Source organism: Babylonia areolata, chromosome 19 (assembly GCF_041734735.1).
Source record: "Babylonia areolata isolate BAREFJ2019XMU chromosome 19, ASM4173473v1, whole genome shotgun sequence".
Taxonomy (NCBI): Eukaryota; Metazoa; Mollusca; class Gastropoda; order Neogastropoda; family Buccinidae; genus Babylonia; species Babylonia areolata.
In genome coordinates, this window is record NC_134894.1 from 46,292,197 (window position 1) to 46,314,721 (window position 22,525).

General features: G+C 41.6%; 1 protein-coding gene across 6 annotated transcripts in view; it reads right to left on the minus strand.

Annotated features, from left to right (window-relative positions):
* The window catches only part of LOC143293777 (rhotekin-like), a 97,383-nt gene that overhangs the window by 5,395 nt on the left and 69,463 nt on the right, over window positions 1-22,525 (minus strand). For all 6 annotated transcript variants that reach the window (XM_076605005.1, XM_076605006.1, XM_076605008.1 and 3 more), the window contains 9 exons: window positions 18,597-18,650; window positions 16,510-16,630; window positions 15,668-15,827; window positions 14,499-14,530; window positions 11,198-11,295; window positions 9,546-9,652; window positions 6,343-6,468; window positions 2,774-2,945; window positions 477-581 (listed from right to left, as the gene is read on the minus strand). In XM_076605005.1, coding sequence (XP_076461120.1) covers window positions 477-581; window positions 2,774-2,945; window positions 6,343-6,468; window positions 9,546-9,652; window positions 11,198-11,295; window positions 14,499-14,530; window positions 15,668-15,827; window positions 16,510-16,630; window positions 18,597-18,650 — 975 coding nt within the window. The remainder of the gene's footprint in view (window positions 1-476; window positions 582-2,773; window positions 2,946-6,342; window positions 6,469-9,545; window positions 9,653-11,197; window positions 11,296-14,498; window positions 14,531-15,667; window positions 15,828-16,509; window positions 16,631-18,596; window positions 18,651-22,525) is intronic.

Sequence of the window (22,525 nt, forward strand, 5' to 3'; positions counted from 1 at the left end):
TGTGTGTTGGTGTGTGTGTGTGTGTGTGTGTGTGTGTGTGTGTGTGTGTGTGTGAATGTCTGCCTCTGTGTGTGTGTGTGTGTGTGTGTGTGTGTGTTTGTTGGTGGGTGGGTGAGTGTATGGGTGTGCGTGCGTGCATGCGTGTGTGTGTGTGTGTGTGTGTGTGTGTGAATGTGTGCGTGTGAGTGAGTGAGTGAGTGAGTGAGTGTGTGTGTGTGTGTGTGTGTGTGTGTGTGTGTGTGTGTGTGTGTGTGTGTGTTTATTCACATTTATTTACTCTCCCAAGCTGCTTCTGGGTCTAAAGCGACATGCAAGGCAAGTTATTGACGATTCTCCGTGCGTGCGTGTGTGTGTGTGTGTGTGAGCACATGCATGAATGCTGATGTGCATTCTACATGTCTCAACACCCTCCAACGTGTGTGCCCCCAAGAACCTGTACGTGTGCATGTCAGACCCAGTGTGTGTGTGTGGCGTACCTGCAAAAGGGGTGTCGTCATACAAAGAGTTCTGCTTGACAAAGACCTTCTTTTTGGTGGACGCCTTCACCGTCATCACCTCTTCACAGGCATGCTTCCACAGTGCTGGAAAGCAAAAACACACCATCATCAATGTATTGTATTGTATTGTATTTCTTTTTTTCACAACAGATTTCTTTGTGTGAAATTCAGACTGCTCTCCCCAGGGAGAGCGCGTCACTACACTGAGAGTGCCAACCATCTTTTTGGTATTTTTTTTCCTGCATGCAGTTTTATTTCTTTTTCTTATCGAAGTGGATTTTTTCTACAAAATTTTGCCAGGGACAAGCCTTTTGTTGCTGTGGGTTCTTTTACATGCACTAAGTGCCTGCTGCACATGGATCCTTAGTTTATCGTCACATCCGAATGACTAGTGTCCAGACCACCACTAAAAGTCTAGTGGAGGGGGAGAAAATATCGGCGGCTGTGCCTTCATTCGAACCAGCACGCTCAGATTCTCTCGCTTCCTAGGCGGACGCATTACTTCTAGACCATCACTCCATTATGATACGCTGTTGCCACAGATAAGAATAATAATGTACATTTATACAGCACCCTTGCTCTCTAAGAGCTCAGGGCGCTTTACATGAAAGAAAAAAGTTACAAATGACATGAATCATTCATGACTACCCTTTCTCAAAAACCCTCCCCCACTCCCACTCTCCCTCTCTCATTCCTACGTCATGCATCCAAAGTCAGCCAACAAGGATTGTTTTGCAGAAGGAGGAAGCTGAGAGTTCTAAAAGGTAGGTCTTCACAAAAACATGAGTTTTTAGTGAAAAACGAAAGGCAGACATAGAATCAGATGCACAGAAATGATGAGGAAGGTTGTATCATATATGAGGAGCAGCTAAGAAGAAAGAACATTCACCATAGCTTCTTGTATCGACACAAGGAGTTTTCAGAAGGGTAACAGTCACAGGAAGAGTGGGGAGTTCTTGAGGGAGTGAAAACACTGATAAGGTCAGAAAGACAGGTAGGTCCTGTGGAGTGGATAGCAGAACAGCAGAGACACGCAACTTTGTATCTAATTCTCGCTTCAATGGGGAGCCAGTGTAGAGCACGGAGGTGGTGAGAAATATGACCATACACAAAACTTCCACACTATGTCTAGACCTTTTCTGAACCAGACTGAAACCTTCCCAGTCCACAAGGCCAAGCTGAATCAAAACTTTGTCTGCAGCACCACTGATGAAAGAGATAGATTGATGGATGCTGAACTGTCATAACTTTTTTTGGGTGGACCGTTTTTGGGGGGTTTTTTTTGTTTATTTTTTTTAAAAGTGCATTAAATACTTTGTTGTATGATACTGATCAAGGGTGGGTTTTTTTTGCTTTTTGTTGGGGTTTTTTAAAATATTTTTTAAAATTTTTTTTTACTTCTAAGACATTTCCAGACCATAAAGAGCAAAGTAGATATTTTTTCCTCAGACTTTTCTAGTCCCAAGAATAGTTCTCTAATTTTTCCCAAAGACTTTTTCAGTCCAGAAAACAGTTCTCTCATCCCCCCCCCCCCCCCCCACTTTTCCAGACTTTCATGACTCTGTATGAACCCTAACATCACCCACCCACATGGTCATTCTATCATCATTTTATTAGACTGCATGCAGTAAAGATTATTTATAGACATCTGGACATCTATCATCTTTTTTTTTTTCCACCACACACGTGGATATTCCATCATTTTACACAATTTACTTCAGACAGAGAAATCTGATGTGACAAAAAAGAGTAATACAATACAATACCATACCATCCACTCTCACACCCCCACACTACGATACAATACACTCTCACCCCCACCCCCCTGCATCCCCCCCCCCACACACCCACAACAATACAATCCACTCTCACACCCACACTCACTCCCCCACCACAATACAATACACTCTCACTCCCACACTCACTCTCCCCCACACCCACACTCACTCCCCCACACACACTCCCCAACACCCACACTCCCCCCCCCCCCCGACCCCCCACACTCACTCCTCCACCACAATACAATACACTCTCACACACACACACTCACTCCCCCCCCCCCCCCCCCAAGACCCTTCCCCACTCCCCAATACCCACACTCACTCCCCCACACATACTCCCCGCACACACACACTTCCCTCCCCCCCCCACACTCACTCCCACCCCCCGCCCCCTCCAAACCCACACTCACTCCCATCCCCACACCCACTCTCACTCCCCCCCACACACTCCTCCATACACCCACTCCCCCCCCCCACACCCACACTCACACCCACCTTGGTCCAGTAAGTGTTGCTGGAAGGCGTCCCACCAGAGGCCCACCTGGTCCTGGGAGTCAGCGGCCAGCGTGTGTTGGGTGGAAGAGCCTTGCACCGTCACCGTCTTGATCAGGAAGGTGTGGGGTCGACTGCACGACCCCCGGGGATCCGCTTCACTGATCTGGGTGCTCTGTGGAGGTGGGGGGGGTGTGCGGGTGCGGGGGGTGGGGGTGGGGGAGAATCTGGCATCAGTGGCTTCAGAACGCAACCAGTCACGGAAGATTAAGCACTTCACAACACACACACACAGGTAAGACTGGCGACAATCGCTTTTAGTAGTTAAAAAGCGTGGGACTTTCAATACCTGAAGATCCCGGGTTCGAATCTCGGTAACGGTGCCTGGTGGGTGAAGGGTGGAGATTTTTTTTTTCTTTTTTCTGACCTCCCACATCAATATCATGTGCAGACCTGCTTGTGCCTGAACCCTCATCGTGTGTATACGCAAACAGAAGATCAAATACGCACGTTAAAGATACTGCAATCCATGTCAGCGTCAGTGGGTTATGGAAACAAGAATACAAATTTACCGGCCAATAAATTATCTCCCATGTATTGTCAGCCAAAACACTGGTGTGCCATTTTTGCTGGATATTTTCATGTAATTCAGACTAGTTTTTTTTCCTTCTCCTTGTTAATATTCACCATACATAAAAAGATAAAGAAAATTTTTCCTTTCTTTAAAATTTAAAAAAATTTTTTTTTAAAAAGATACTAATAAATGCGAAATGCGAAAATTTTTATTCAGATTAGGCTAAGGCCCCTAACTGATGGATTAACTGGTGAATTTTTCAAAAAATTCAGGTGAGTCAACAATAACACTTTTAGTGAAATTGTTTAACCATTTGTTTGACAATGCTGTTTATCCAGAACATTGGACAGAATCGATTATTTTACCACTGTTTAAGAAAGGCGATGTGAATGACACAAACAATTATAGAGGTATATCCCTGTGTAACATAAGTAGTAAATTATATAATTCTGTCATTAATAACAGGTTGCAGGAATGGGTAAGCTTAAATAACATAACGGGCGAACATCAGGCTGGTTTTAAGAAGGATTACTGTACACTAGACCATATATTTACTTTATTAACTGCTGTTCAAACAATTTGCTCATAATCAAAAGTTATACGTAGTGTTTGTGGATTTTGAAAAGGCATTTGACTCAATTTCAAGGAAGCTGTTATGGCCTGTGTTGTTAAAAAATGGAATAAAGGGTAAGTTATATAAATGTATGAAAACTATGTATTGTGAAGTAAAAGTGAGGATAAGAAGTGGAGCAAAACTATCTGATACTAATAAAGGAAGGGGAAAAAGAAGGAAAGCAGCAGTAAGATAAGATAAGAATAACTTTATTATCTCCAACTGGAGAAATTTGGTCAGGTGCATTATCACAACATAGACAAGTAAACAACATGGGGACCATAACTGTAAAAGTCAACAACAGCTTTTACGAATATTATGAAGATACAAATGTAAAAAATATCACACACATTATTTCATACATACAACCACACACTGCAGGTAATAACTGGTATTCTTAATGTAAAAACAGAAAGAATTAAGAAACATTATTTGAATATAATTATAAACATAGCCTACTATACTGCACATTGATTATAATAGACAGATAAGATAAGAATAAAGATAAATTGCGGAAAACTGCAACCAGATAATCAGCACACACCCGCACCCTCCCCCCCCCCCCCCGCCCCCACACACGGATTACTTGATTAAACAAGAGTAATAAACAAAATTCTCTGGCTGTGAATCTTGGCAACATAACTCTCAGTGTCAGTTTCTCAAGGAGGCATCACTGAGCTCAGACAAATCCATATTCGCTACACCACATCTGCCAGGCAGATGCTTGCATGACCAGCAGCATAACCCAACACACTTTTTCAGGCCCTTGAGTGCATGCATATAATATATCTGTGTACTGATCACAGTGGATTTCTTCCACATAATTTCGCCAGAGGACAACACTTTTGTTGCCATGGGTTCTTTTTCCAGTGCTTCAAGAGCGTTGCTGCATCACGGAACGTCAGTTTGTCGTCTCATCTTAATGACTAGATGCTCAGTATCGTAGTCCAGTCAAACTTGGGAGAATGGGTGAGAGTGGGATGGGAATACAGGCCCTCATGGGCTCTGTGTTGGCAGATGAGCGTCTTTTTTTAAAATTTAATTAAATTTTTTTTTTTTAAGGAGAAATCAGTGGATGCCTAAAAGATAGTTTCAGCATCCCTGGAAGGTTCTTTCTTTTTTTTTTTTTTCTTTTTTGTTGTTGTTGTCTTTAGTATCTTTTTTTTGCCTTTTTTTTTTTTTATAATCTTTTTGTCTCTCTTTTTTTTTTTTTTTGTTCCTTTCATCATCATTTTTCTCCTTTCTGTTGTCTTTTCTTTTTTTTCCTCATGTTTTTAATCTGTCTTCTTCCCAATGGCATGTTCAAACACTTACAAGACCATGCAACATATATTACACATACATGATGGCTTCACACAAAATCATACTCCCTGAAACAGAAGCATGGTATACATACACACACACACACATACACAACCCTCTCACTCTCTCTGTGTGTCTTCTTTACTCACTCAATCCCCTCCCTCTCCACAAGCTCTACACCTAAGTACAATAATATGTATGTGCACAAGCAGATGAGCGTCTTAACCATTCTGCCACCTTCCTCCTTAAGACCACACAGAAGAAAAAAAAAATGTTGGATGCCCTGGACACCGGATGGCCTACGCAAGATCCACATCATCCAATGGAATGACTTTATTATTATTATTTTTTTTTTATTATCTCAAATGATACTTGCAGGTCTGAGAAAGAGAGGATGATCTAAGGTGAACAATACAACACAGTGCCCATTTATCAAGTAAAATAAAAACAAAAAAACTGACAACAACAACAAAAAACCCAAAAAACCCCACCCCTAACCAAAAAAAACCCCACAAAAAAACAAAAACAAACCCACACCAAAAAACCCTATCCCTAACAACAACCACAAAAACCCTACCCCTAACCAAAAAACAAACAAAAAAAACCCACACAAAAACCTCCCCCCCTAACAAAACAACAAACCCATATACCCCCCCCTAACAACTACCCCCCCCCCAAAAAAAAAACAAAAAACCCACACCAAAAAACCCCACCCCTAGCAAATAACCCCCCCCCCCAAAAAAAAAACAAAAAAAACAACTAAAAAACCAACCCCTAACAAAAACAACAACAACCCCAACCCCCCAAAAAACAAACATACAAAAAACCCACACCCAAAAACCCCACCCCTAACAAACAAAAAACCCCCCAGCAAAAAACAAACCCACACCAAAAACCTCACCCTTAACCAAAAAAAACCCCCAAACCCCCCACCCCTAACCACACTAAAAGAACCCCTCCCCGCCCCCAAATCATCCCCGCAGGTAGGGTGGGAGCAGGGAGGGGGTAGGAAAGATAACAGTGGCAAAGGGAGGCAAAGCCTGAGGACAGGACAGAGCCGACAGGGCCGGCACAGTTAACTACCTTGGTGACAGGGATGGAGAGAAGAGGCTCCGTGGTTTCAGTGTCAGAGGGGGACGCCCAGCATGCGATCTGTAAGTTCTTCAGCACGCACCAGTAGTGGTGCCACTGGGCTCGGTCCTGGCTGTCCTGAAAGACAGAAGCACCCCCCCCCAAAAAAAAACAAACATGTTCTCACTTGCTTCTGAAACTGTTCACCCCTTAAAACAACCCCTCCTCCCCCCCAAAAAACACAAACACATTTACTTGATAATGAACTCTTTCACCACCAAGTTTCTGTGTGAAAAAACGCTCCCTAGCGTCAGATGTTCTAGACATAATGCTCTCAGAAACAGGCTTCAGTTCATGTCAAAACAACACAATGGACTCGTTCACTTCAAACTGGATTGGGGGGGGCAAAAGTTAGTCACTGTTCTATTGTCGGGAAAACTGGCTGCAGCTGTCGAGTTTTGTTACAGTGTGAAAAATGGTCTCATCAACATGACCCCTCGATGTTGACAAAAGTTGCAGTGCACTGTCTAGTCAACTGAAGACGCCTATGGCGGTGCACTGTTTAGTCAACTAAAGACTCGTATGGCAGTGCACTGTCTAGTCAACTAAAAACGCTTATGGTGGTGCACTGTCTATTCAACTAAAGACGCTTATGGCGGTGCACTGTCTAGTCAACTAAAGACGCGTATGGCGGTGCACTGTCTAGTCAACTAAAGACGCTTATGGCGGTGCACTGTCTAGTCAACTAAAAACGCTTATGGTGGTGCACTGTCTATTCAACTAAAGACGCTTATGGCGGTGCACTGTCTAATCACCTAAAGACGCTTATGGCGGTGCACTGTCTATTCAACTAAAGACATCTATGGTGGCGCACTGTCTATTCAACTAAAGACGCCTATGGCGGTGCACTGTCTAGTCAACTAAAGACGCCTATGGCGGTGCACTGTCTAGTCAACTAAAGACGCCTATGGCGGTGCACTGTCTAGTCAACTAAAGACGCCTATGGCGGTGCACTGTCTAGTCAACTAAAGACACCTATGGCGGTGCACTGTGTAGTCAACGAAAGTCACCTATGGTGGTGCACTGTCTAGTCAACAAGATGCCTATGGAGGTGCAATGTCTAATCAACTAAAGACATCTATGGTGGTGCACTGTCTAGTCAACTAAAGACGCCTATGGCGGTGCACTGTCTAGTCAACAAGACGCCTATGGCGGTGCACTGTGTAAGTCAACTAAAGACGCCTATGGCGGTGCACTGTGTAAGTCAACTAAAGACGCCTATAGCGGTGCACTGTCTAGTCAACTAAAGACGCCTATGGCGGTGCACTGTCTAGTCAACTAAAGACATCTATGGCGGTGCACTGTCTAGTCAACTAAAGACATCTATGGCGGTGCACTGTCTAGTCAACTAAAGACATCTATGGCGGTGCACTGTGTAGTCAACTAAAGACATCTATGGCGGTGAACTGTCTAGTCAACTAAAGACGCCTATGGCGGTGCACTGTCTAGTCAACTAAAGACATCTATGGTGGTGCACTGTCTAGTCAACTAAAGACGCCTATGGCGGTGCACTGTCTAGTCAACAAGACGCCTATGGCGGTGCACTGTGTAAGTCAACTAAAGACGCCTATGGAGGTGCACTGTGTAAGTCAACTAAAGACGCCTATGGCGGTGCACTGTGTAAGTCAACTAAAGACGCCTATGGCGGTGCACTGTGTAAGTCAACTAAAGACGCCTATGGCGGTGCACTGTGTAAGTCAACTAAAGACGCCTATGGCGGTGCACTGTGTAAGTCAACTAAAGACGCCTATGGAGGTGCACTGTGTAAGTCAACTAAAGACGCCTATAGCGGTGCACTGTCTAGTCAACAAGATGCCTATGGAGGTGCAATGTCTAATCAACTAAAGACATCTATGGCGGTGCACTGTCTAGTCAACTAAAGACGCCTATGGTCGTGAAAGAGTTAAACAAAAGGGGGATGAGTGGTAAACATCTAAAAAATGTTCTTTCTTCTGCTTCTCTTTACTTTAAAAATAAGAAGAGAAGATTTATACTTTCATTCAAGTTTACACTTTAAGACTTTTAGGGACATAAAAATGGCATATCATTATCATTATTATCATTTCTTTTTCTTTACAATTTCTTAAAAACTGTAACACTTCGTACCCTGAGTACTGATTATCCCTAACACCAGGTTGCTTTGAATGGACCAGATACAGATATTCCCATATTGCAGTGGGAAAGTTCAGGTTCGCTTTCTCAATCAGTTACATTCTCACTTGGTGCATTTAGCTTGTCGGCTTCTGCCTCCACCTTGTTCACCGGTATTTTCAAGTGGATTGAGCATGTCTTTGATGATGTTGCGTGCGCTTTGTGTATGAAGTATGGCTTCGACAGTGCACTCAGCTGTTGCAGGGCTGGTCCACAGATACTGCAGTGCAGTTGCACTGATGGGGTACAGTACATCTTGACACAGTACAGCTGCACTGATGCAGTACAGTACCTCTGCACTGATGGGGTACAGTAAAGCTGCACTCATAGGCGCAATAGCCGAGTGGTTAAAGTGTTCAATTTTCAATTTCTAGGTCCTAGGTTACAATCTCGGTAATGGAGCCTGGTAAGTAAAGGGTGGAGAATTTTTCTGATCTCCCAGGTCAATACATGTGCAGACCTGCTAGTGCCTGAACCCTCTTTTATGTGTATACACATGCAGAAGATCAAACATGCACGTTAAAGATCTTGTAATTCATGTTGACATTCGGTGGGTTATGGAAACAAGAACATACCCAGCATGCACACCCCGAAAACGGAGTACGGCTGCCTACATGGCAAAAATGGTCATACAAGTAAAATGTTATATGTCTATGTGTGTATAATGTGCTTGACTGAAACCTGATTGAAAGACACAGGAAACGAATGATGAGTGCCAAATGGCAGCTGTCAGTCGGCTCTACCCAGGTAGGCAGCCTGTTGTACAAATAACCCCATGTTTGTAAAGCGATTAGAGCTTGGCTCCACCCAAGGATAGGCAGCTATATAAGTATCCATACCATTCATGGGGTACAGTACAGCTGCACTGATAAAGTTCAGTGCAGCTGCACTGATGGGATACAGTCCAGCCATGGGGTACAGTACAGCTGCACTGATGAAGTTCAGTGCAGCTGCACTGATGGGATACAGTCCAACTGCACTAATTAGTGCAGACGCACTCTCACCTGGACGTTGAGGTAGCCGGACACCACAGCTTTGGTCAGGCAGTGGGGGACGGCAACCACGCGGCAACAGTAGTTCCCAAACAGCGGCAACTCGTGCTCTTTGCCCTCTGCAAACAAACAAACGGTTACACCAGCTGCTGTGGTGAAGTGGTTAGTGTCGCGGACTGACGGCTGGGAGGATGCAGGTTCGAATCCCAGCGGAGGTGGGTTTTTCAGCCCGTGGCCGGCTCCTACCCAGAGATGAGTGTGCTGAGGGCTTAAGTGGGGAGACTGGGACCACACAGTCGAGTGTCATCCACTTCAAGGATGCGTCTTTGGGTGTGTTGCTCTGATTACCTGACCAACACTGCAAGTGTCTGTATCTCTCGGGCCTGGTTAATGCCGGGATATCATTATGACAGGAAGCATTGAGTACAGCCTTGTCAAGCAGTCCCAAACCAAAACGGACTTCCATAGCAAAATCGTCATCATAATCCTCCTCCTCCTTCATCATCATCATCTTTGCCCTCTACACATGGAGTGTTGGCCTAGCGGTACCGCGTTCACCTAGGAAGCGAGAGAATCTGAGCACACTGGTTCGAATCCCACACCGCCAGTATTTTCTCCCCCTCCTCTAGACCTTTGAGTGGTGGTCTGGATGCTAGTCATTCAGATGAGATGATAAACGGAGGTCCCGTGCGTGTGCAGCATGCACTTTAGAGCATGTAAAAGAACCTATGGCAACAATAAGGTTGTCCCTGGCAAAAGTCTGTAGAAAAATCCACTTCAATAGGAAAACAAGTGGAACTGCAGGAAGAAAATTGTTTTTTTTATTTAATAGTGACACGCTCTCCCTGTGGAGAGCAGCCTGAATCTCACACAGAGAAATCTGTTGTGACAAAAACAGTAATACAATAGAATAACACAATACAAACAACAATAGAACAACACAATACAAACAACAATAGAATAACACAATACAAACAACATGCACGTAGTTGTGAAACGGATATAACAAAAACACACCAGGTCAATGTGAAACAATGCTCACTCAAGCTCTTTGCCCTCTACAAAACAAATCGACATGCGTGCAATTGTGAAACAGCCGTTTTGCAAAAAAACATACCACGTCCCTGTGAAGCAATGCTCACTCAAGCTCTTTGCCATCCACAAACAAACAACACTTGCGTAAGTTCTGAAACAACCGCACAGCAAAAACACACCAGGTCGCTGTCAAGAAATGCTCACTCAAGCTCTTTGCCCTCTCTGTCATTCGGATGAGACGATAAACCCAGGTCCCATGTGCAGCAAAAAAAAAAGAAAAAGAAAAAAAAGGGTGGCGCTGTAGTGTAGCGACGCGCTCTCCCTGGGGAGAACAGCCCAAATTTCACACAGAGAAATCAGTTGTGACAAAAAGAGAAATACAAAACGCCTGTAACAAAAAACACACCGGTCACTGTGGTACAATGTTCAAACGAAACAAACCCCAAATCTTCAACCATTTAGTTACACAATAAATCCCTGCTTTTGCCATACAGCTCTCAAAAGGATGCTGTGAATTTAGGCAAACAGCTGTTCGACTCTGCATGCTTATTTCTTCTTCTTTTTTTTTTTTTAAGCTCATAATATCGGAATTTTTATGCGCTCGGCAGTCCGAGTGTAATGATACTGACCTGAATTCCTTTCCAGCTCAAAGTCGAATATTTTCAAGGAATCATCCACATCCTGTAGCTGAAGCGTTCCCTTGGCAACCAGCTCAAAACGAGGTCCTCTGTTGACGATAAAAAAAACAAACAAAAACAAACAAAAAATTAAAAAACATCACTGTGTGCATAGCAAATAACGATATAGTCCATAGAAAAAAACAAAACAAAACCCAGAAGATTCAAGATTCAAAAACTTTATTACTCAAGGATAAAGATTTTCGGCATCGCCCAGTCTTCCAATCTGTCCTTGTGACAACAATAACAACATTAACGTTAACCACAAAAAAAAAAAATTTTGTTAACACTGCTACATCCACTGCTACTACAATGAAGAAGAAAAAAGAAGAGACACTGGATTGTTTAAGTGTGATTGTTTCATACCTGGTTCATAAAATATTAATCCTTTGGCTGCTGTGTTAACTTTTTTGAAATTGGATAATTTTTTCAGTGACAGAGACAACGAGAGACAAAAAATGACATTCAGATTCAGATGGTTTATTCAATAAGGCCATAGCCGCATATGAATACGGGGCGATAACAACATTATTGTATGTCACCAGAACTATAGCAGTTAATTATGACATAACTATATCTCTTAAGTGAAAAGCTTTACATAAATATGATGCCAAATTAAGTATGATTCCGTCATCAGTAGATGCCAGCAGCAAATTCAATTGAAATAGACATGGATATGTATAACATTTCTTTGGGATAGGTTTTTCACGAAGCTCACACAAAAAGGGACATTTCAGAACAAAATGTACTTCATCTTCAACCGATTCTTTACACATTGGACACAAGAGGTCAGAAATTTGCACATTTTCATAACGGTATCCAAAGAAAGACAGACAAACAAAGAGAGACAAAGAGACACAAAAAAATGAGAGAGAGAAAGATTCAAGATTCAAGATTCAAAAACTTTATTACTCAAGGATAAAGATTTTCGGCATCGCCCAGTCTTCCAATCTGTCCTTGTGACAACAATAACAATAACAACATTAACGATAACGACACAAAAATAATAATTTTGTTAACACTGCTACATCTACTGCTACTACAACGAAGAATGATCACCATCATCATCATTAACATCGTAAAAAGTAATAAAACGAACACATTCATACATTCATATCCATACACATGCACACACTCTCTCCACCCAACACACACACACACACACATACTTATGCACATACAGAGACATGACCGAAGTGAGAAACATATAGCGGACATAATGAAAACAGAGAAGCACAACTTTACCATTGCAGAGAGAGAGAGGAAGGAAGAAGAAGAAGAAAAGACAAAGAAAGAAACAGAGTGTAAACAAAGCCCCTTCAGAAATGTTTGTCAAAAGTTGTATCTCAGTACTGATACTGTCCTTGTAGCTTTTTATCAATAGGTGTAATTCAAATTATTATCACAATTATCTGTGACTGGAAACAGATTATAGTTGTTCTGCTATTATTTTCTGGTGGTTGTAATCAGGTATTATTATCTTCCTCCCCGCCCCCCTCCCAAAAAAATGAGAGAGAGAGACAGACGGACAGAATTCAGAGAGGAACAGAGAGCAAATGATTAAAAGGATATGACTGGGAGAAGGAGGAATTTTGTTTAATGTCCCGTCACACATTTCGGTGACTGAAGACATTTTGTTAAAGTATTGATGAATACATTTGAGTATTATCGGTTAGAAGGGGTGGGAGATGTGAATGAATGGAGAGTTGGGGGAAACTGGGCAAATGAGGGTGAAATTTAAAAAAAAAAAAAAATCTACATACAATTACAGGAAATTACTTAAAGGACTTCGTAAAAGAGAAGTTGTTAAGCTGACAAGTGAAACAACTGATATGTGTGACTGGGAAATAACTCCCCACGTGTGCAAAATGAAATCACTTGAGCTGACTGTCATGAGATCTTCACATTTCTTTCTGACCATGCAAAATCTAGAGTTGCTTCCCCTGGACCAAGCAATTTTCACAGCAGCAGTCAACGCTACAGGTGGAAATATGTAAAAACAACAACAACAAAAAACCAACCCCGCTTTGCCATAATTTAAAACAAATTTTTGAACTCTGCATCCACAGGAACACCTTGACAGAGGTGTTTCCCCTGACACTCTCACGTGGAAAAAGTCCTACTTTTGTTCGTCCGCTGTCTACAGCAACAGCCAAAACCATCAGTCATGACTGCTGGCAGTTTGTTGTTGGTTGCTGTCCACAGGCAGGATTTTGCTGGACCAACAATTTGTTGATTAACAAACAGTCAAGAGTGGTAACTCTCTCCATTCACAAGGTACACAACTTCAAGTCAGTGCTGCTTATGCTACTGATTCAGTGCTGCTTATGCTACAGATTCAGTGGCTGCTGATTCAGTGCTGCTTATGCTACTGATTCAGTGCTATGCTGCTGATTCAGTGCTGCTTATGCTACTGATTCAGTGCTGCTTATGCTACTGATTCAGTGCTATGCTACTGATTCAGTGCTGCTTATGCTACTGATTCAGTGCTGCTTATGCTACTGATTCAGCTAGCACACATATAAATAAAAGGCACAGTGGAACTAACCAAGACATTCCTAAAACAAACCCCCAAAACATGGAAATGTCGGGACTGTCCTTATACCCATCATTTGACATGTGCAGAGGAAGTGTCTGGGTTTGTTCCAGTGTACATTTTATCTACCTGTGTGCTAGCTGAATCGGTAGCGCAAGCAGCATGAAGTTGTGTACCTTGTGAATGGAGAGAGTTACCACTCTTTACTGTTTGTTAATCATTTGTCCTCCTGGCCTCATTGTTTATATTAACAAAAAAAAAATTGTTGGTTGCGATCAGAAATGTGTTAAACTCTTCCATGCCCCTGAATGGAAATTTCCGTCCCCTTCCGTTGTGCAAAAATATGCTCCAGGACGGGAATATATGTCCGCATCATTGTAGAAATTTTCCTATAATAAAAATTAATCATCAAATTCATGTGAAATTATCATAACTGAATAGTGTGTTCGTAGGTCATATATCCTTTCTTTCAGCAGTTAGCTTAGCATGCTTAATTTTTGTTTTTGTTGATTATCACCCTCAGTGACCCAAACATCCCTTGGCAAATTGTTGTCACTGAGCATGAAAAAAAAAACCCAAACAAAACCCCCCCAAAAAACCAACAACAGAGGCTTGGCACTGAAAGGGTTAAACTGCTTTGTATGAATTCACTACAGACTCTACTGAAACGATAAAAAACAACAACACACACACACAAAAAAAACATGAAGCACTTACAGGACCATGCTGCCAAACACGTCAGCGTCATTCTGAAATGAGAACATAATCCATTGAGAACTGGTATACAGCTACAACTACTATGAGGAGATTATTTACCCCTTAATTTCCAGAAAAAAACAACAAAACAACAACAACAAAAATCACAGAAGAAAGAGGTGTTTCAAGTCATGAATCACCATCCAAAACAATCAGAAAAAAAAAAAAAAAAAAAAAAAAAACCCTGAGAAAATAGTCAGGAGATGTACTACGATCTTCGCCACTCTTCCTCATTTCAATCTTTTAAAACCGGTCTGAAAACACATCTTTTTGAAAACGCCTATACATAGACCTTCCATCCCTTTCCAATGACATTTCATTTATAATCCATGCAGACTCCTCTCATGCGTGTGTGTGTGTGTGTGTGTGTGACTAAGAAATGTAATAGGTGTAGTCTTTGAATGCTTTGTGCACGTGCATGTGTTTGTGTTTGTGTGTCTGTGTGTGTGTGTGTGTGGGTGGGTGGATGTGTGTGTGTGTTTTATGTTTATTGTAAAGCGCTTTGAGCTCCCTTTCAGGGGGAAAAGCGCTCAACAAGTATCCATTATTATTATCATTATTGCTCTTGATCAAATGTGTGAATGTTCAGCCTTCCAGAGTAATTTCTCTTATTTTGATGACGTCATCAGTGACATTACTATGGACGTAAGTACTATGTCTTAGGGCAATCAAGGGGGCAAATACATAGTACTTTCAAACCTCTCAAAGCCCTTTACCGTAACATGATGGCCTAGCGGTAACGCGTCCGCCTAGGAAGCTAGAGAATCTGAGCACACTGGTTTGAATCATACCGGCAGTCGCCAGTATTTTCTACCCCCCCCTCCACTAGACCTTGAGTGGTGGGTCTGGACGCTAGTCATTAGGATGAGACGATAAACCGAGGTCCCATGTGCAGCATGCATTTAGCTCATGTAAAAGAACCCATGGCAATTAAAAGGTTGTCCTTGGCAAAATTCTGTAGTAAAATCCACTTTGATAGGAAAACAAAAACTGCAGGCAGAAAAAAAAGGGTGCTGCTCTCATTGTAGCGACGTGCTCTCCCCGGGGAAAGCAGCCCGAAGTTCACACAGAGAAATCTGTCGTGACAAAAAAAAAAGAGTAATACACGGCCGATGCTCTCCCTCACTCACCAGCCCAGACAGACGTTTGCCCACACTGCGGCCGACAGAGCCGGAGATGTCTGTGATCTTCTTGCGGATCTTCTTGGGGGTGTTGGCCACGCAAAGCTCCTCGTGCTGCTTGTGACAGTACACCTCCACCCGCACCGCAAAGTCATGGGTCACGTCAGGGCTGTCCCACACATAATGCACACACATACGTATGTAATGCATACATCATTGATAATGTGACTGAACCACACACACACACACACATGTGACGCACACAACAAAATGACACTCACAAGAAAACAACACACACACATACACTGACAACAAAACGACACACAGACAATAAGATGACACATGCAACAAAATGACACTCACAAGAAAACAACACACACACATACACTGACAACAAAACGACACACAGACAATAAGATGACACATGCAACAAAGTGACACACACAATAAATAGACACACACACAACAAAGCAACACACACACACACACACACACGCACACACGCATGTGACAAAATAAACACAAACTCACACACACACCCTCACAAGACAATGACAGTCATTGAAGGTGATGTCAGTCATCCTGCAATCCAAACACTCACAACAATACGACACACACATTGACAAGACAACACACACACACACACACTCTCACAACAAAACAACACACAGACAACAAAATGACACATGCAACAAAGTGACAAGCACAAAAAATACACACACACACACAAAACAAACAAAAAAACACAACAAAAACAACACATACGCACACATAACAAAACAACAACCCCCCCTTCCCCCCCCCCCCGCCCCCCTCCCCCCCAACGGCCCCCCTCCCACACACCCACTCACAAGACAATGACGTCGTTGAAGGTGATGTCAGTCATGCTACGATCCACGTTGGTGATCATGGCAGTGTCCACCACCTCCATCCCCACCTTCAGCAGGCAGAACACGGCGTACTGGCGGTAGTCTGCAAACCAGAACAACAACGGGAGCTATGATGATGGAGTCTCCTGTCGGAGTGATGGATGAGTAGGCAGGCAGGCTTATCTATCATCAGTGTGTGTCCTCACATGGGAGAAGAGGCCGATTCTGGGTGTGCAGCACTTCCCACAGGTGTTGCAAGGGAAAACGTCTCCAGAAGTTGAGCCCTGCTTCCTTCGCTCACAAGCTTCTCCTTAATGGCCAGCGTTCTCTTGTTCTCAAACGTCTTTATGCCACTAGAGCACAGCATCCTCCAGCGAGAGCGGTCAAGGGCATCAGTTTCCCAGGAAGCGATGTCTATGTCACAGGCTTTGAGGTTTGTCTTCAAGGTGTCCTTGAAGCGCTTGCAGGTCTTCCAAGTTCTTGGTGGCCTTCCTTCAGCTGGCCACACAAAAGCATCTTCGCCATAGCCCAGTGGTTAAAGCATTGGACTTTGAATCTGAGGGTCTCGAAGGTTCGAATCTCGGTTTTCGCCTCGACGCATTTAGTCAAACCTTGAATGCATGCATGTATACATTTGTGTATCTATCAGAGTGGATTTCTTCTATAGAATTTTGTCGAAGGACAGCACTTTTGTTGCCTTGGGTTCTTTTTTCAGTGCACCAAGTGCGTTGCTCCAGACGGGACCTCGTGTTGTTGTCTTGTCTCATCTGAATTACTAGACACTCAGTTTGATTTTCCAGTCTAACTTGGGGAGAAAGGGCAAGAGCTGGATTCGAACCCAGCCCCTCACGGACACTGTACTGGCAGATGAGCATCTTAACCATTCTGCAACCTTGCTCCCTTGCTGTATCAAAAAATAACAACCCCTCCCCCCCCCCCCCCCCCCGCCCCCCCTGACACCCCCCCTCCCCAAACAAAACAACAACAAAATCTATATCTATCTATCAAGAAAGAGAGAGAGTGGGAGAGAGAGAGACAGAGAGAGAGACACACACAGAGAGAGACAGACAGAGACAGAGAGAGAAACAAAACGAAATTTTATTTCACCAGGGTAATGAGATAAGCAAGTACACATGCTTTTTTCCACCCAGCCCTGGACAAAGAGAAGAAAAAAAATCAAAACACACACACACAAGGAACAAACACATTATACTGTATTACACATTACCTCCTTGTTTCCAAGAAACAAACACAATATACTGTATAACACATTACCTCCTTGTTTCCAAGAAGCAAACACAATATACTGTATTACACATTACCTCCTTATTTCCAAGAAGCAAACACATTACACTGTATTACACATTACCTCCTTATTTCCAAGAAGCAAACATATTACACTGTATTACAAATTACCTCCTTATTTCCAAGAAGCAAACACATTATACTGTATTACACATTACCTCCTTATTTCCAAGAAACAAACACAATATACTGTTTTACACATTACCTCCTTATTTCCAGGAAACAAACACAATATACTGTATTACACATTACCTCCTTATTTCCAGGAAACAAACACAATATACTGTATTACACATTACCTCCGTATTTCCAAGAAACAAACACTAAATACTGTATTACACATTACCTCATTTCCAAGAAGCAAACACATTATACTGTATTACACATTACCTCCTTATTTCCAAGAAGCAAACACATTATACTGTATTACACATTACCTCCTTATTTCCAAGAAACAAAAACATTATACTGTATTACACATTACCTCCATATTTCCAAGAAACAAACACTAAATACTGTATTACACATTACCTCATTTACAAGAAGCAGACACATTATACAGTATTACACATTACCTCCTTATTTCCAAGAAGCAAACACATTATACTGTATTACACATTAATGACCTTATTTCCAAGAAACAAACACATTATACTGTATTACACATTACCTCCTTATTTCCAAGAAGCAAACACATTATACTGTATTACACATTACCTCCTTGTTTCCAAGAAACAAACACATTATACTGTATTACACATTACCTCCTTTGTTCTTGAAGTGATCAGTATCTTTCCACATTAATGGTATCCTGATATCTGTAAAAAAAAAAAAAAGAAAAAAAAAGAAAGTTGAGTGCAACATATCTTCTTTTCTTTTTTGAAGCTCTTCCCAGCTCTCTCTCTCTCTCTCTGTCTCTCTCATGCTCTCTCTGTTTCTCTCCATCTCTGTCTCTGTCTCACACACACATATTATGGTATTTTATGATGTACTCAATGCCAAACTGTATGAAACTGATAGTTCTGTAATCGAAGCAGAAAGGTATGCAGTGGCTGGTTTGCAATTCACTGATCTCTGTGTGTGTGTGTGTGTGTGTGTGTGTGTGTGAGTGTGAGTGTGAGTGTGAGTGTGTGTGTGTGTGTGCGCGCGCGTGTGCGTGTGTGTGTCTGTGTGTGTGTGTGTGTGTGTGTGTGTGTGTGTGTGTGCATGATAAAGAAAGAAAAAGGGCATGCACGCTTGAGAGAGATAGACAGACAGACTGACAGAGACAGAGACAGAGAGAGACAGAGATACTGACAGACAGAGACAGAGTGAGTGAGTGAGTGAGTGAGTGTGTGTGTGTGTGTGTGTGTGTGTGTGTGTGTGTGTGTGTGTGTGTGCGTGTGCGTGAGACACATGTTTATGTCATCAACATAAAAATGTACAACATGCTGATAACATTTTTTTTCTCACCTACATAATTCATGACTCATCTGGGTGTTCACAGAAAAAAAAGCATATATATAAATATATATATATATATATAAAATGCTGATGAACAAAATAATCAGCACTGCCTGCCAGTTAGGCACAGATTATAACTAAGTTATGACCGACCCAGGATATCAAATAACATTTCAATTATCATAATGATAATGGATACTTATATAGCACTCTTATCAAGAAAAGAGAAAATAAAACCTTCTGTGCAAGGAGAAAAAAAACAACCAAAAAACCCCCCAAAAAAACAAACAAACAAAAACCAACTGAACAGGCCGTCATGACGACACAATCCAACACAATCATGTTGATCGTAATTCATTCCACATGTGCCACATGCATCGTAGGCTGTCGCAGCTTGTGACATGTCGGCATCTATCAATCAGTGTGACGTAAAAAGAACCCACGGCCACAAAAGGGTTGTTCCTGGCAAAACTCTGTAGAATAATCCACTTCGATAGGAAAAAACAAATGAAACTGCACGCAGGAAAAAAAAACAACCCAAAAAATAGCCGGCGCTGTAGTGTAGCGATGCGCTCTCCCTGGGGAGAGAGCAGCCCGAGTTTCACACAGAGAAATCTGTTGTGATAAAAAGGAAATACAAATACAAATACAGTCGGCTGCTACTCTTTCTCTATCTCTGGACCTTACACTTGGAACAATCTCTCTCTCTCTCTCTCTCTCTTTGTCAAATTTCCGCACTCAGTTCTTTCAAGTCTAGCCCTGAAAAAAAATACAACCCCCCCCCCCCCCCAACCCCCCACTACCTCTTTCCAAAATAAATCCTCATTACCCTCCCCCTCTTTTTCTATCCATAGTTTCTGTAGCTTTCTATCTATATGTGTTTGTAAGTTGTTGTTTTTTTTTTTATTTATTTTTTTTTTTCTCCCTTTGTTTCTGAGTTATGCATGCATGTGAAAGTTTCGGTGTGGAAGTGCTTTGATTTGTTTCTGCACAAGATTTAGCACTGCATAAATGTTTTATCATTATTATTATTATCATCATCATCATTGCTGTTGCTGTTGTCATTGCTGCTGTTACTGTTAGTATTGTTGCTATCATTATCACCATCACTATCATTATTGTTGTTGTTGTTGTTATTACTCGATCTCTAAACCAGAGACCATCAATTCATGATCGTTATTACTATTATTCTCATTATTGTTGTTAACATTATCATTACTGAACTATGTCTAAACCAGAGACCATCAATATATTATTATTATCATCATCATCATTACTATCATTATAGTTACTGTTGTTGATAATCATTATTACTGAACTATCCCTACACTGGAGACCGCGCATTTGTTTCAGTAATCATTCAGTTCAACCCCCTTCCACAAACGTGTTTTTCAATGCCTTTGTGGGGTTTTTTTTGTTTTTTTTTTTCCTTTCTTCCTTCCTTCCATCCTGTGCTCAGAGCATGTGCTAAACCACTCCCCTTGAGTGTCCCAATACAGAAATCACCCCCTCCCTTGCCCCCCCAACCCCCTGCCCTTGGTATCCCCCACCCCTAAAAAAGTGCCCAGGACGGAAACAAGTCATCGAAGGAAATTTCCTGCCACAAAACCATAACTGGATAGTGCATTCCTTTTCCTTTCAAAAAAAATACAATAAAATGAAATAAAAGAATAAAAAAATAAAAAAGTATGGATATATTTTCTTTCAGTGGTTTGCATGCTGGATTTTTTGTTTTGTCCCCCTCTCCCTCCACCCATGGCAGTTTGCATGCTAGGTTTTTTCTTGGTTTTTTTGTTTGTTTGTTTGTTTGTTTGTTAATTATTGCCATCCGTGACCCAAAAACATCCCTTGGCAAATAGTTTTCACTACTGTCATTGATACAGATAAAGAAAAAAAAAAAAATCAAGATTATTTTTTCACTATCAGTGCCAATATCAAAGTAAGGATTATCACCCACCAGTTTACTCTTGGAAACTCAAACCAAAAAACCCCAGAAAATTATTGATCACAAATGATTAGTAATCTGTTCATGATTAATGAAAATTAACCCACCTATTTTTTTTATTTTTGTTATTTTTCATTATCATTGATATTCGTAAGAAATGGGTGTGAATGTTCACTTACTGTGAACATACTCTAAGATACTTGACAGTTTGTATTCCTAAACAGATTGTGTAGTATCTTAAGAAATGAACGATAATACTCCACGATGATAACCAACCTATGTATAATCCAGCTGCTTGGCTGTTTCTCTCTGTTGATCTGTTTATACATGGTTTTTTTTTTTTTTTTTACTGTTGTTTCTTTTCTTTTTTTTTTATAAATGTCTATTAACTCACTCAGTACAGCCAGTCCTCTCTTCTCCTCTACACAGACCCCTCGGATGTCCAGTGGGTGTCTGAATGACCCAACCTTTAGCTTCCGTCATCAGAATTGTGGTATTCTTTGTCAACATTTACCTCTTCAGTATAACAGCCTTCCGCTTGCAATATTTTGATGATGGTAATTGGGGTGAAACGCTGTTAACGTCGTCTCTTTCGCCGTTCGTATGGAGAGAGTTAAGATGTTGTTATTGTTAGTGGTGTTTGTAGTTAAATGTCAACCTATGAAAATAGAATTTTAAAAAGTTAATAAAAACAACAACAACAACAACAAAAAAAACACCTTCTAGTACATGGAAAAATGAAAACGTCAGGTGGAAAAATAACAAAAATAACAAAGTCCTCTCTTCTTCTCTACACAGACCCCTCGGATGTCCAGTGGGTGTCTGAATGACCCAACCTTTAGCTTCCGTCATCAGAATTGTGGTCTTCTTTGTCAACATTTACCTCTTCAGTATAAGAGCCTTCCGCTTGCAATATTTTGATGATGGTAATTGGGGTGAAACGCTGTTAACGTCGTCTCTTTCGCCGTTCGTATGGAGAGAGTTAAGATGTTGTTATTGTTAGTGGTGTTTGCAGTAAAATGTCAACCTATGAAAATAGAATTAAAAAAAAGTTAATAAAAACAACAAAACAACAACAACAACAAAAACTTTCCAGTACATGGAAAAATGAAAACGTCAGGTGGAAAAATAACCATTCTTATAAAAGAAAAAAGAAGAAGAAAAAAAGAAATGGTTGCTCACAACAATCGAGTTTCTGTACTTGGCCCAAGTTCTCAAAACTCAAGTTTATTGTAGAATTCTTGAGAGTGTGTGCATGTGTGAATGCAAGTGTGTGTGTGTGTGTGTGTGTGTGTGTGTGTGTGT